Source organism: Cyrtonyx montezumae, unplaced genomic scaffold (genome assembly GCF_038088225.1).
Source record: "Cyrtonyx montezumae isolate F1298 unplaced genomic scaffold, pur_monq_1.0 scaffold_0, whole genome shotgun sequence".
In the NCBI taxonomy this organism is placed as follows: domain Eukaryota; kingdom Metazoa; phylum Chordata; class Aves; order Galliformes; family Odontophoridae; genus Cyrtonyx; species Cyrtonyx montezumae.
Window position 1 is genome coordinate 43,991,009 of NW_027071824.1, and position 12,710 is coordinate 44,003,718.

At 37.4% G+C, this 12,710-nt stretch overlaps 1 protein-coding gene across 2 annotated transcripts in view; it reads left to right on the top strand.

Annotated features, from left to right (window-relative positions):
• Positions 1–12,710, top strand: part of PTPRK (protein tyrosine phosphatase receptor type K) — a 305,334-nt gene that overhangs the window by 139,477 nt on the left and 153,147 nt on the right. For both annotated transcript variants that reach the window (XM_065734173.1, XM_065734182.1), the window contains exon 6: positions 3,841–4,134. In XM_065734173.1, the coding sequence (XP_065590245.1) occupies positions 3,841–4,134 (294 nt within the window). The remainder of the gene's footprint in view (positions 1–3,840; positions 4,135–12,710) is intronic.

Below are 12,710 nucleotides of genomic sequence, written 5' to 3' on the forward strand. Positions count from 1 at the left end.
CACATGGAGGCAGGTTTCTGCAGGGGGCCATTGGTCAGGAGGCACCCCTGCTGGTCTATCCTGTACCTTCTTTGTTTTTTGAGTTATAATAGGCCGAATCTCGAATGGGTCCATCATAGATGGAGTTTCGAGATCTGCCTTAGAGATCTTTTCCCCTGTCATATCAGAGTCTTCTTCCTCTGATTTTGGGGTGTCTTCTACCAATATATTCCTTATTTGTCTTGTGGGGACATTTAGGCCAGGCTTTTTGGTTGTTAACGTACCCAGCTGTTGTTCCAGTTTCTCAATACGGTCTCGTAATAACTGATTTTCAGTTTCCATATTAACATTTGCGACATCTAACTTGAGTATGGCCATTACTAATGGCCAGGCTACTGCAGAGGCAGCTAACCGCCGCTCCTTGGTAATAAGTATGTCTTTATCTAATCCTACAAAGTAGTCAGTCAAATAAGATGGAGAAGGAGCGGCAGTCCCTGGAACCCGCATGGGTCCCCATTTCTCAATAACGGATGCCAATCCATAGTAGGGTGACCCCATGAATCCTGGAATTAGACCAGGGATTGTCTGTTCTAGGGGGGTAACGTTCTCCCCCTTGGCCCATTTAAATATACTCCAAATAAACGACATTATGGATTTAGTTAGAGCTGCCTGGCTCGCCAAATGTAGAGTAAATAACTCCTAATGACGATACTCCACCAGGGAATAGTATAGAAGATGGTGTATTTCAAGTAGTTCTATACAAACAGTTATACAGGTAATACAAAAGAGAAGATGGCTCACCTTTAAGATGACAAGGCTCGCAGAGGACTCCACATGGGAGGGATCTCCAAGAAGAGATCCTTCCCTGGTGGTGGTCAGCCCTTAAATGGGGTTTGAGAGAGGAGGAACTAGGCTCCACCCCTTCCACCCACACAGGTATATCACCTTCACCTGTGCCCCCATGGCTGACTTGGTGCTCACCTCAGGTGACCAATCAGTGGTTCAGGCCGTGATTCAGCAGTTCCCATACAATCTGCAACTAGCCAGTCTAGACAGAGCCAGACAGGACAGACTTTGGTGTATCAGTGAGCTGTTAGTTCTTAGCTTCCTGAAACTTTTCACTTGTTATGGCTGAAGCTAAGATTGTAGATTGTTCAGAAACCAGACCAAAGTTCTAAGAGTGTGATTTTTCTTGGGGTTACCTCTCATGCATATCCTTTGTGGGTTGTTTTTTTTTTCCTTTTTTTTTTTTTCTTTTTTCATATAAAAGATTTTTCATTTTTGACAGGCTGTCTTCTTTAAAATACTCTGAAACCAGGTCGTATATTCTTAGGTGGACCTAGATTGTTAGTGTGAAAAGTCAGTGACATTACTTGCCCAAAGGAGGTGCACCGTTTTTAAAATCCCATGGATAGAGCAGTACTGTATATATGCGATAGTTGCTATGGAAATGGTAACCAAAACATTAATAACAGCTTTGTTCTTTCTTTTAGTTATTAATGATAATTTTCTAAGCCATAAAAGTTTCAGGTTACTGTACATTAGAAAGGAAATTATATAATTTGAAATTATAATTGGGAAACGTTTGATGGATCTGGTTATAGAATAACAAATGAGAACAATTAATAGAAAGTTAATTGGGTAACATCAGAAAAGTTTATCTGGTATATTGGGATTGCATGCTTCAGTTGATACTTAGTGTACTTTTGGGATTTCTGGTTGCACCACACCTCTGGTTCTGATAGTATATTGTATTATGAAGAATATTAATAATGCTGCAGAACAATTACTTGTTCATTTGCTAACTGATTAAAGTTCATGCATAATTTATTGGAACAGGGAGAGACTTTATAAATAAGTCTCCTTGTCCTCCAGAGCTTAAAAACAAAATGCATATGCTAATATAAGAATACACTTTACCTCTTAACATAAAAATTTAATATGCAATGGTATATTAGTTTCATTAATATGAGGTTTTATTTGTAATAATCATGCTCTTAATCAAAATATATACTTCTAAGAACAGCTTTATGTTTTAGAGGTTTATAACTTGGAGCTGGCAGTGTTTCATGCTCATCAACATTTACGTTTTCTACTGTAATATGCACTGACCTTAGAATTCATTAGTTTGACATTTAATGTGTTAGTTTCACAGCAAATAAACTGCCCTCATTAAACCCAGTTTCATTTCTGAGCCTTGATGCAGTTAGGGATTTGAATTAGTTCATACGCACTTTTCTTGCCAAAACAGAGTAAAAATGTAAATAATTAATTGTGATATTTCCTAGGGTTTTGTATATCCTGAAGGAGGAATTTAGATACCTTGGAACATGCACCTTTTCACTCTGGGAGAATAAAAAGAGCTCTGCTTGTGACCATTATGCTGTATTCACAGGTTCCCTGGTCTCCAAACTGAGTGGACTGGTATGCAGCTAGTCTAGAAAAGTCTGCAAGAGAGGAATCTCTTTGTGGCAAAATGTGGGAAGTTCAGTTAGTTGCAGAGTTGGTAAACGCAGTCAGGTCTTAAGGGGAATCTTCACTACCAGACCTAGAGAACTGGGGAGTTCCTACTTGACCTTCACCATACAGTGGGGGTGGGATGCAAAAGGAAGTGTTGGAGACCTTCTGCAAGCTCTGGCACAGGCTGCCCAGAGAGGTTTTAGAGCCTCCTTCTCTGGAGAAATTCAAGACCCACCTGGATGCCTACCTGTGCAACCTGGGCAGGGGGTTAGACTGAATGATCTCTAGAGGTCCCTTCCAACCCCTACAACTCTGTGATTCTGTGATCACTCTTCACATGCTCTCTAAATGACATTGGTAGGGTCATTCCTGGGAGGCAGAATATATGCAATACTTCTACACATTCACTTCTCTTGTTCGGAGAGGCAAGGTACAATGGTAGTGAGAAGGGCCAAGATCCAAGGAAACCTTTGGGTCTGGGGTTCCGTCTTATTTCTAATATACTGGCCATGAGATCCCTTTACTTGTTCATAGTTTCCATGTTGTTAGTTCTGCATCGCTACTGTGTGAAACCCCTGTGTGCACTGAATTCAGTTTTGTTGACTAATTAACTGAAACAAATCAGTTGAAATATGAACCATCTGGAATAAAGATGAACCTTCCATGTTTATCAGTGGATTCATTTTAATAGAGAAGTACTTGTTGCTGGTGCCTTTTTTTTTTTTTTAATAAATCATACTTAAGCAATATACATTACTCAGGGTAAGGGAGGTTTCACTCTCCGTGTGGTCTGTTGCTACCTTCTTACATAGCAGTTCTTGAAATTTTGGGGTGGAAGATGATTAGAACAGAGGAAAACAAAAGTCAGCGTACATCCTATTGTTCGAATTTCTAAATCAGTAATAGGGTATCTTGGAGTAAATTAATGAAATACATTGTTGCAATTTTGCTTGGTTCTGAACATTCTGAAAACCTGTAGCTGTGTCTTTCACCATAACTGCATCTGGCAGGCTTTTGTGATCTTGCAATGATAGAGTTTTTTAAGAATATTCTGTGTAGAGTTTGTGTATCTATTACAACTGTTTCTTTAAAAAAATGTATGTACATGGCTTTTGTTAATAGAAGAAAAACAGTTATTTTTCTGAAACTCTAATTATTGCTGTAGGAAATGACATAAATTATATAAGTACTTCTAAATGGAAAACATGATGTTGGTCAGATACCAGTGGTGTGTCCTAGTCTCTATGAGCTGAAGTCCTCAGTTCTTCTTCACTTGATATTAGCTTGATTTTGCTTTGAGCTTTTATATCTTTGCTGACCAAAACCTGAAAGCTTTTCAGTGGAAAGAGCCCTCCTCTTACTGTTTCATTGCTAATTTTTATTTTATTGTCTCTCATACAGAGCCTCCTCGACCAATAGCACCCCCACAGTTGTTGGGCGTTGGGCCAACCTACTTGCTAATTCAACTCAATGCAAATTCAATTATTGGTGATGGACCCATTATTCTGAAGGAAGTGGAGTACCGAATGACATCTGGGACCTGGACTGAAACCCATGCTGTCAATGCCCCAACATACAAACTCTGGCACTTGGATCCAGACACTGAATACGAGATTCGGGTCTTGCTTACCAGACCAGGTGAAGGTGGGACTGGACAGCCAGGACCACCACTCATCACCAGAACCAAGTGTGCAGGTGAGTGCTGCTTAGAAAAAAATAAACCAAAAACCTTTGTTTAGTTCTTCTGCATTTGTTTGCTTCTAATTAACTAGTAGCAGAAATTAAGGATTCTTTGGCACTGACTGGATCCTAAACTGTCCAAGGATCTGAATTGTCTGATTAGTGGTTTGCTGCATCCAGCTGCTTAACCCATCCGCTGTCTCTGTTGATGTGTGCTAACTGTGGGAGGCAGGTTAACAGGTGGGATGATAGAAAGCTAAGAAAACATCTCTTCATGGAAGGAAAGAGGCCTTATAATTTCTGGAAAGGATAGTCAACCTCTTTTTTCCCCTTTCATTTGCATTGTAAATCAACTTTCACAAAAAGGATCTTGCATAGGAAAATAATCTGTTAAACAAACAGAATGTTACACAAAAAGTAGCGTGCTTCTGCATTACCTTTTTTCCAAACATGTGCGAGGTCTGCCAGAATCTCTAACAATTTCTAAAGTACACATGCAAATATCAGTAGGAGTGCCTTCTCTTCTCCATGTTTGACCTACTACCACCAAAACATGTGTTGCTGATTCTTGCAGTCTGATTCTTTTTTTTTTTTGAGTGCCTCCGCATGGCTAGCGCAAAGAAGATTAAGCACTGCCAACTTGGGTTATGTGCTCATCCTTGTAAAGCTACTTAGAGTTATTTTAATCTCAGCTTTCATGAAAAAGATAATGCCTACCTCTCATAGTTACAGAGGAGAAAAATTAGAGGTTTGAACATCAGACTGGGAAGCAAATAAAAGGAAACTAAATTGTGGGTTTTTTCTTCTAATCTCAAGATTTATAGGGCCTGATTTACAGATTTTGAAAATTTATGCTGTATTGGATTTAGTGAAGGTGCTGATAACCATCTATTGAAAATTGCATTAAAGTAGTAAGAAATAAGAGCTTCACTTGCAGATTTCCAACTGTCATGTACACTTAGACATATATAACATAAAATGTTTCTTTTTTTTTGCACGTTGGTCACAGACCTCAGATGAATGGCTATTCAGATTCTTATTTAATCACATATGGCCATTCATATATTTTATTTGAAGAAGAGGGTTAATGTCTGGATCACAAGCTAGTACTTTGAGTCAACTAGGTCATGAATCCCATGGAAATTCGCCAGTCTTGTCAGAAGCTGAGGCACACTGTTCACTTAACCCTAACCAATAAGCTTGCATCTGGAGCAAGATGAGACTGAAGGCATTTTTGAAATTTTTTGATCTTATTTATAATTTAATCCCTCTTTCCTGTGAAGTGAAAAGATATTTTTGTCTACCTCGGTTAGGATGACAGCTGTTGAGATCTAAGTAAGGTTAGGCATTGATTTATTGTACTGAATTGTTTTAGACATTCTTCTGAAACAGTAGAAATTTAAAAACAGCTTTTATTTTAAAGAGTTTGAGCCAAGATGAACAAATCCCAAATGTTTGGATTCCTTTTCCCCAGCATTTGAAAAATATTTCATTTTCCCATTGTATGACAGATGAAAGCTTTTAAATGAGAAAGGAAAAGAATCAAGATCATGATTAGCGTGAGACTTGACGTATTTTTAGAAGTAACTAAGAAAAAACTTTATTGTGGAGTTTGGTGTTCATAAATTAAAACCTGCATATAAGGAACTGAAATCTAGTCTGCCTTGAGACAAGTGTTAAATCATTTCTGAAGTGAACCACATTAAAAAAAAAAAAAAAAAGAAAGCAAAAATGAATAAATATCACTATTAATGGGTTTCAATTAGAAAGTGAGTAAGCAGGGATTTATGGAGGCTGGAGCACTGAACCCAGCATCACAGGATGACTCGCACAAAGCATTGCATTGGACATCAGGTCACCCTGCTGCCTTCTCCTGGATAGAAAATGCAGGCAGGTGTTTCTTTTCTACAGTGTTCTCCCTAGACTTTTGTAAGATAATTGTAAACCCAAACTGATAGGATTTTTATTTTTAATAGTTAGCTCTTAAAAGGCAAATGATAACAACGTTTCTTCTGAAGAGAAGATTTTTAAGAAAAGGTAAAGCTAAGAATGGAATAACTAACTGCAATCTCTTCTGCTCCTGATTTTGTACTTGTGACTGGCAGGTGATTTAGTGTGCTATATTAGATGACATTCTCTGCTGCAATATCTTCTTTCTGGAGATTCTTCAATTATTCCTAATTCTTGTTTCTGACAAGATCACTTATTTTTCGAAAAAATAATCTTTTTTTTTTTTTCTCCTCTGTGTTCTTTGTCAGTTTTGTCTTTCTACAAGTTCTGTAGGTATTAGTTCAAATTCTGAAACAAGTTATAATTGATTATCTGATCAGTGTCAACTGAAGTAGAGAGAAATAAATGAATTTTCAATATGAAGTTTGACTGCTCTCTATGCGAATTAAAAAGCACAAATTGGTGAACACTGATCTAATGAGTTGTTAGTGTTCATCTTCCAAGAGCCAGTAACAGCTAACTCACTGACACATCAATAGGAATAGGTTAGTATTCTGCTTCTGTTTACTTAAGTAAATATTAGCATTATTTTTGAAGATTGAAAATGATTTTCCATATAATTCATTTAGCATTTATAATTTCTTGATATTTCATAATAAATTAATATCGATCACTTAGCTTGTGGTTTGCTGGAGATGTATCCTACTTCTAAACAGTCTATGCAGTGACTATACATATCTCTGTATCAGACATGCACATTTATTATTTTCATTACTTTCCATCTTCTTCATGGCAAGAACAGTGTCTAGCGACTTAGTGAATGTTTCCAATAATACCAAACAAAATGTTTTTCTGATGAAAGGATAGTTCCTTCAGTAGTTAAGTCTTCCAGAAGCCTGTTTATCTACCTTCAATTTCCTAAGTAATATTTCTCTATGCTCAAGCTACAAGCCTATGATTTGCTAGATTACTTAGATTACTTGCATACTGTGTTGTCAGTTTGCAGTCCTTTATCCACAATTTGAGATAGTGCTGAGTAATGAAAAGTACAAAACCGTAGAATATCCTTAAAGGACAGAAGTGAGCTTAAAGCATGGTAAACAAACTTATTTTCTTGTCAGTCTCTTTCTTAGAAGCCAAGACTATAGTCTTTGTTGCACTTTTTTGAGTGCAGTCAAACTTTGTGCGGAGCACAGCATTGTGTACCCCTGTGTGCTGTGTAGACAGAAATAATCAGGTGCTGCCAATGCTGGAGTCTACATCTTCCAATTGTGTCTCTCGGTGCACCCAAGCTGGTAACAATATGGTATGCCTGCACTTCTTGCCTGCTGTTGTTGCTGTAATTATTCACTTAAGCATTTTAAAACCAAAGGCAAGGGTAGCACTTTCATTGCAAGTAATCCTAAGGTTTTCTTATTTCTGTGGATATTTTCTTTTGTGAGTGGTTAGATTTTTATTTTTTTTTTAGTATTTTATTTGAGTTATGATTGCATACCCTGCCTTTCCCTTGGGGAACTGTAGAAAATATGTTGTAATCTAAAATTGTTCGCTTAGGCTACTTTATCAACTGTAAGTTATAAGTTATTTTGTTACATTCGCTGCTGCTTCTGAGTAACAGCTAACAGCTCAGCTTTATGATTAACTGATGTTTTAGTAGCAAAGGAGGTCAATAGTTCAGCCTGTCCAGAGCTTAATATATGTACACAGCAGAATTACTCACTCCTGGTCTACAGAAGTTCAGTGCAGGGCTGAGATTTTCTGTAAAATGTGAAGAATTGTAGAGCATTTGTGTTTTTGGGTGTGGTTTTTTTTTTCTTCTTTCCTAAATGTTTTGATTTTAATAAACTATTACATGTATTAGTTTTAGACAATGATTAAGAGATAGACAGGAAGCTTTACAGTTGAGATTACAGTTTTATCAGAGATGTGAATGGAATAGGTATTGATGCTTATTGTTATTATTGTACTGTTGCTCACAACAGCTACCAGTCACAGAGCCCTGGCTATCAGTAGCAGTCAGCCCTCACAGGGGGCACAGTGTTAGTTCCTGAGATCCACCTGCTAGTAAAGGCTGGGGAGTTTGGCTGCACGGCTGCACTCTGTCCTGCTGCTGCAAGCACAAAGTGCTCATCTGCAAACGTGGGCAAGCATTAAAAAACGAAAGGAAGCTCAAGGGTTTCTTTGTTATTTTTCATTTTCTTCGTGTTTGTGGTTTGTTGGTTTTTTTAACAGTGGGACCCCTGCAATGTTGACATAGAAAAACTGACTTTTCATGGCCATCTGGAGAATTCAAATGTTGTTCTGGTTCCATGCAAATTCAATTTGTTTTTTAGAATGAGGGGAGTGAAAGGAGAAAAGCAGAATAAAATTCATTTGTGTCGATGTGGGATGTATGCAGTGCTACTTCAGTTTGGGGCGTTTGCCTTCTGCACTTCCAGGGTGAATGTGGAGAGCTCAAGGCAGGGAGGTTGATTTATAGCCTTTGCTGTGTGCTGTGCATGAGGGCTCAGTGTGTGTTGGTATGGGAAGCAGTGGACTTGGGAAACCAGATACAGTCAGCATCAGAGATGGGTTCTGAAAAATACAGCACTGAGTATATAAGATGGGCTATTCATTTGCATCTTAAAGCAGTTCATCTTAAATTCTTATGTTAGTGTTTCAAAGCTAGTAAAAGTACAGAAAGATGTGTAGTTTCCAATCATTTATGTAAAAAAGAAGTGGACAGAGAGAATATTTGCCTTTCTAGCAGAACAGTTATCTTAAAGTTTCAAGCAAAATCTTACCTTTTTAACTTTGCAGTTGATGATATTAGGGATTTACAATGACATAGCTGAGAGTAGAGCATAAGATCAGAGTGCTTAAATTATATATTTTTATTACTTATATTTCTGTTGTTTACGAGCTGAACATTTATCTAGAATAAAAAAAGACTAACAACTTTAAATAAATGCGATACTTTAAAGAATATATTTTTCATTTGTCACTGAAGAAGTGACCACATTACAACAATATTTATAAGTTGCTGTTGTTTTTAAAAATGTATTTGGCACTTGTGACTATTTCTGGGCTTTTGGCCAACAAGTAATTGGAAACACTGAAGATCTGACTAGCAGATTCCAAGTGCACCAGTCTCCTGCTCTTTAAGGGTTTACCAGTTTGCTATGATGTAGGATGGGAAAAAAAAAGTATTTAAACAGTGGAGAAAAATGGAGAAAGTTTGGAGGAAGGAACACTCAATCATGTTCTTTTTGGAATTGAACCCAGAATTTCATGCTTGTTGTTCAGAGAGCATCCTGTAGAACAGCTGTCTGATTTGGACCATCGACTGGCGTGTTCAACCTGTACTCCGCTTATTGCGCTGATTGCCACATATAGAATTCTAATGATGCTTATATCCATAAGAAAGGGCTATTGCACAGCTGAGTTACCTAGCAGGAGACCAGGCAGACTGCCTAGCCAAGCTCCTGTCAGATTGTGCGAATTAAGCATGGTATCCACTTTTTCAAAGGCTTGCAATGCTGATGACTCAGTTGAATTGGCATTAAACTGAAAGTTCAGGCACTGACCCCCACTAAATTAGTTTTCAGCTTTTTGTGTTTGCTGTATTCAGTGTTGCTTAGTATCTCTTTTTTGGCATTTGCAGCTGCAGGCTCTCTGTACTAACTGAATGATTTTTTCCAAGGTTGTGCAATGAGATGCAGTTTTATAAAATTCTTCCCAGATTTCTTCTGGGGGGTGACTTAGTTCTTTATAGGGTCTTATTCAGCATTAGATCACCTTGTATCTCTTTACCTGTAATTAGAGGTAGCTGACCTCAGTTGGTGGGCTCTTCTAGCTTGGCCACCCACTTCTCAAAGTTCCTTTTGGGTGCAGTGCCCTCTCTTGTCTGCTCTCTGAGATTCCCACCAACAGACAGTACCAGCCAAGGGTCTACAGCAAGAGGTGGTGCTGGTCCTTGGTGCTTCACAGCCTGCACAGTCTGGTGTTGATAACCATTCTAGTTTGCTAACTGAAGCCCATCAACCGTATGATGGAGCAGGCTGCTTCCCCTTGGCTGGGCAGGAAGGGATCAGTCATCACCTCTGCCAGAGCTGATGGTGGAACCTCTTACCCATGTTCTGCCATCCCTAGTTTCACCTCAGACTGTTAGGCAGCTCTTTATGGAGTAGAGTGCTGTGGCATGGAGGCTGTAGCAATTTATCCAAAGTGCAAGCAGCAAGTCAATAGATCACACTTCCTAGAGGAGCACTGTCTGTGGCAAGAAAATGTATTGCAGTGCATTAATCCATGGCATCAATTGCAGCTGTAAAAAGAGTGGACATGGGTAATAATTCATATTGCAGCACTTGAAAATGCTATGGGTGCACCCAGACTAGATAACCATTATAACTTCTCTGAAGTTTGGGGATTAATGTTCACAGATTTTTGGTCTGTACTCATTCCCAAAAAGCATGACTGCAGGTTAGTTTATTCATACCCTGTAAGTTTCTATTAACTGTAGAACTGTAACTGAAACTTCTATTTCTTAATTTCAACTGGAAAAAAAAAAGTAAAATAAAAGCATCTTTTTGGAATATGATTCATTAATGTGCTTGATACTTTAATTTGCTTTCATAATTAGGGTCTTTCAATTTTTAAAGTGTAGTATTAATTTTATAGTACTTGAGAATTTTCAAGTACCTTAATATAACAAGCTTGGGTTTTTTTGACACATAGTTTTATGGGACCACCTTTTGTGCTTTCATTTATCGATCTATTAAAAATTAAGCAGAAAAAAATTAATGAAATCCCAGGAGTTGCTCTGGTCAGTGTAGTCTTTGTTTTGCATTTAATTCCCGTTCACTTCTTTTTCTTTGGGAGTTTTGTTTCACTGTAAGTGTGGGCAGCATACTTCTTTCTTCCTAATTGGAGGCCAGGCTATGTGAGGCAGATCTGTGTGAATTTCATTTTCTTAATTTTATTTCTCTGTCAATCTTCCTGCTGGCACTGGGAGGGAGACTGGACCAGATGATGCTTTTGTATGGTATGATAATGAAATAGCTTCCATTTTAATAATCAGTTGAGAGCATATTATGCAGTAGATGATGTCAAGCTGCACTTCAGGTGATCAGTAAATCCAGAATCCTAAAATGACTTGTGAAGACTCTTAGCTCTACTTGGTTTGGCTTGGTGTTTAAAAAAAATAAATAAATGTAGAGGCATCCTGGAAAGTTCCCGATGACTTGAAAAGTAACACTAAACAAGCTGACATAAAGGATCAGAATCACCCAATTAATTAAAAGCTTGTCATCCTTAATTCTAAACAGAATAATGGAGCTGCCAATACAAGGGCTGATTAATGAAGAATTAAGAATGTAATATAGTTAGAGATAGTCAACAAGTTTGTGGAATACTGATCTTGTCAGCATAACTTGATTTTTTTTTTAATTAGATTACAGATTTGGTTAATAAAGGCAATATTGTTCTTCTGTAATTTGATAAAAAACATTTTGATTAAGAAATCAACTAAAATCAACTCAAATGGAGAAGAACTAGTTGATGTATCTAAAACCATTTTTATGGATTAATTGAATAAGCATTTCTACTAATATCAGGAACAGTTCTCTGTAACTAATAAAGATAAGCTGGCAAATGGAAAAAAAGATTGCAAAAGTAGTTAAAAAAAAGAAACAACAAAAAATCAGGTTACTGATTTACTGTGCTGTTATTTTATGTTTCATAGATTATGTGAGCTGTAATATATTAAAAATATAGTAGGACATAATGACAGAGTAGAAGCAGAGCTCAGTCCCTGTGTAGGACTTGGGGACCACTGAGCAATGGGCTCTCAGCTGGGCACAGTTACTGAAAGAGCTCATGCAGTCCTTGGCTGTGTAAACCAGAGCAAAATTTCTTACTTTTCTTAAAAATATTTTAAAGTTTTTGAGGTTGCACACTTGAGATTACTTTCCAAACTAGTTTCTTTTTAACCCAAGTTTTCTTTGTCCATCTCCCAAGATCTGTGCAATGTCCTGTTTATAGAATCAAATTATGGTGTTATACAAGAGCTTATTGTCAGGCAGATTGGGAAACAAAAATAAAAGAGTTCTGGAAGAAAATTGGATTCCTGAAAGAAAATCTTGTTGTTCAAGAGGTGTGATGTGACCAGAATTAATACTGGTATTACAGGTGTGGTCATGATTTTAAGCAATGATTTTTTTTATGGTTGAAATCTGTACTCGAGTTTTCCCTCTTTGATATCTCCAACTCCAGTGGATAAACTGCATACAATCTCATCTGTATATTAGTGTGTTTCATCTCATATTGCCTTTTCAAACTATTTCATTTTATGCGTTTTGTTTTTTTTCTGGTCGATACTAATTGCTGAAAACAATGGGAAATGGCAACACGCATAATTATCGTTCAGATAATTAAGCACCTCAAATACTGAGTAAAACAGTACCTCAAGCTCATATTTTTCTGTTTATTACCTTTATTTTATAGAATTATGTTCAATGTGAGGGATTGGTAGAAATACACTTGACAGTTTGCCCTCTTTAGTGTATCAAATGAATTCTACCAATTAGGCTGAAATGTCAGAGTATGAGCACCCACTGAGAATAGGATATACTGCATTCCCAGTTCACAACTTGTAGCACTTC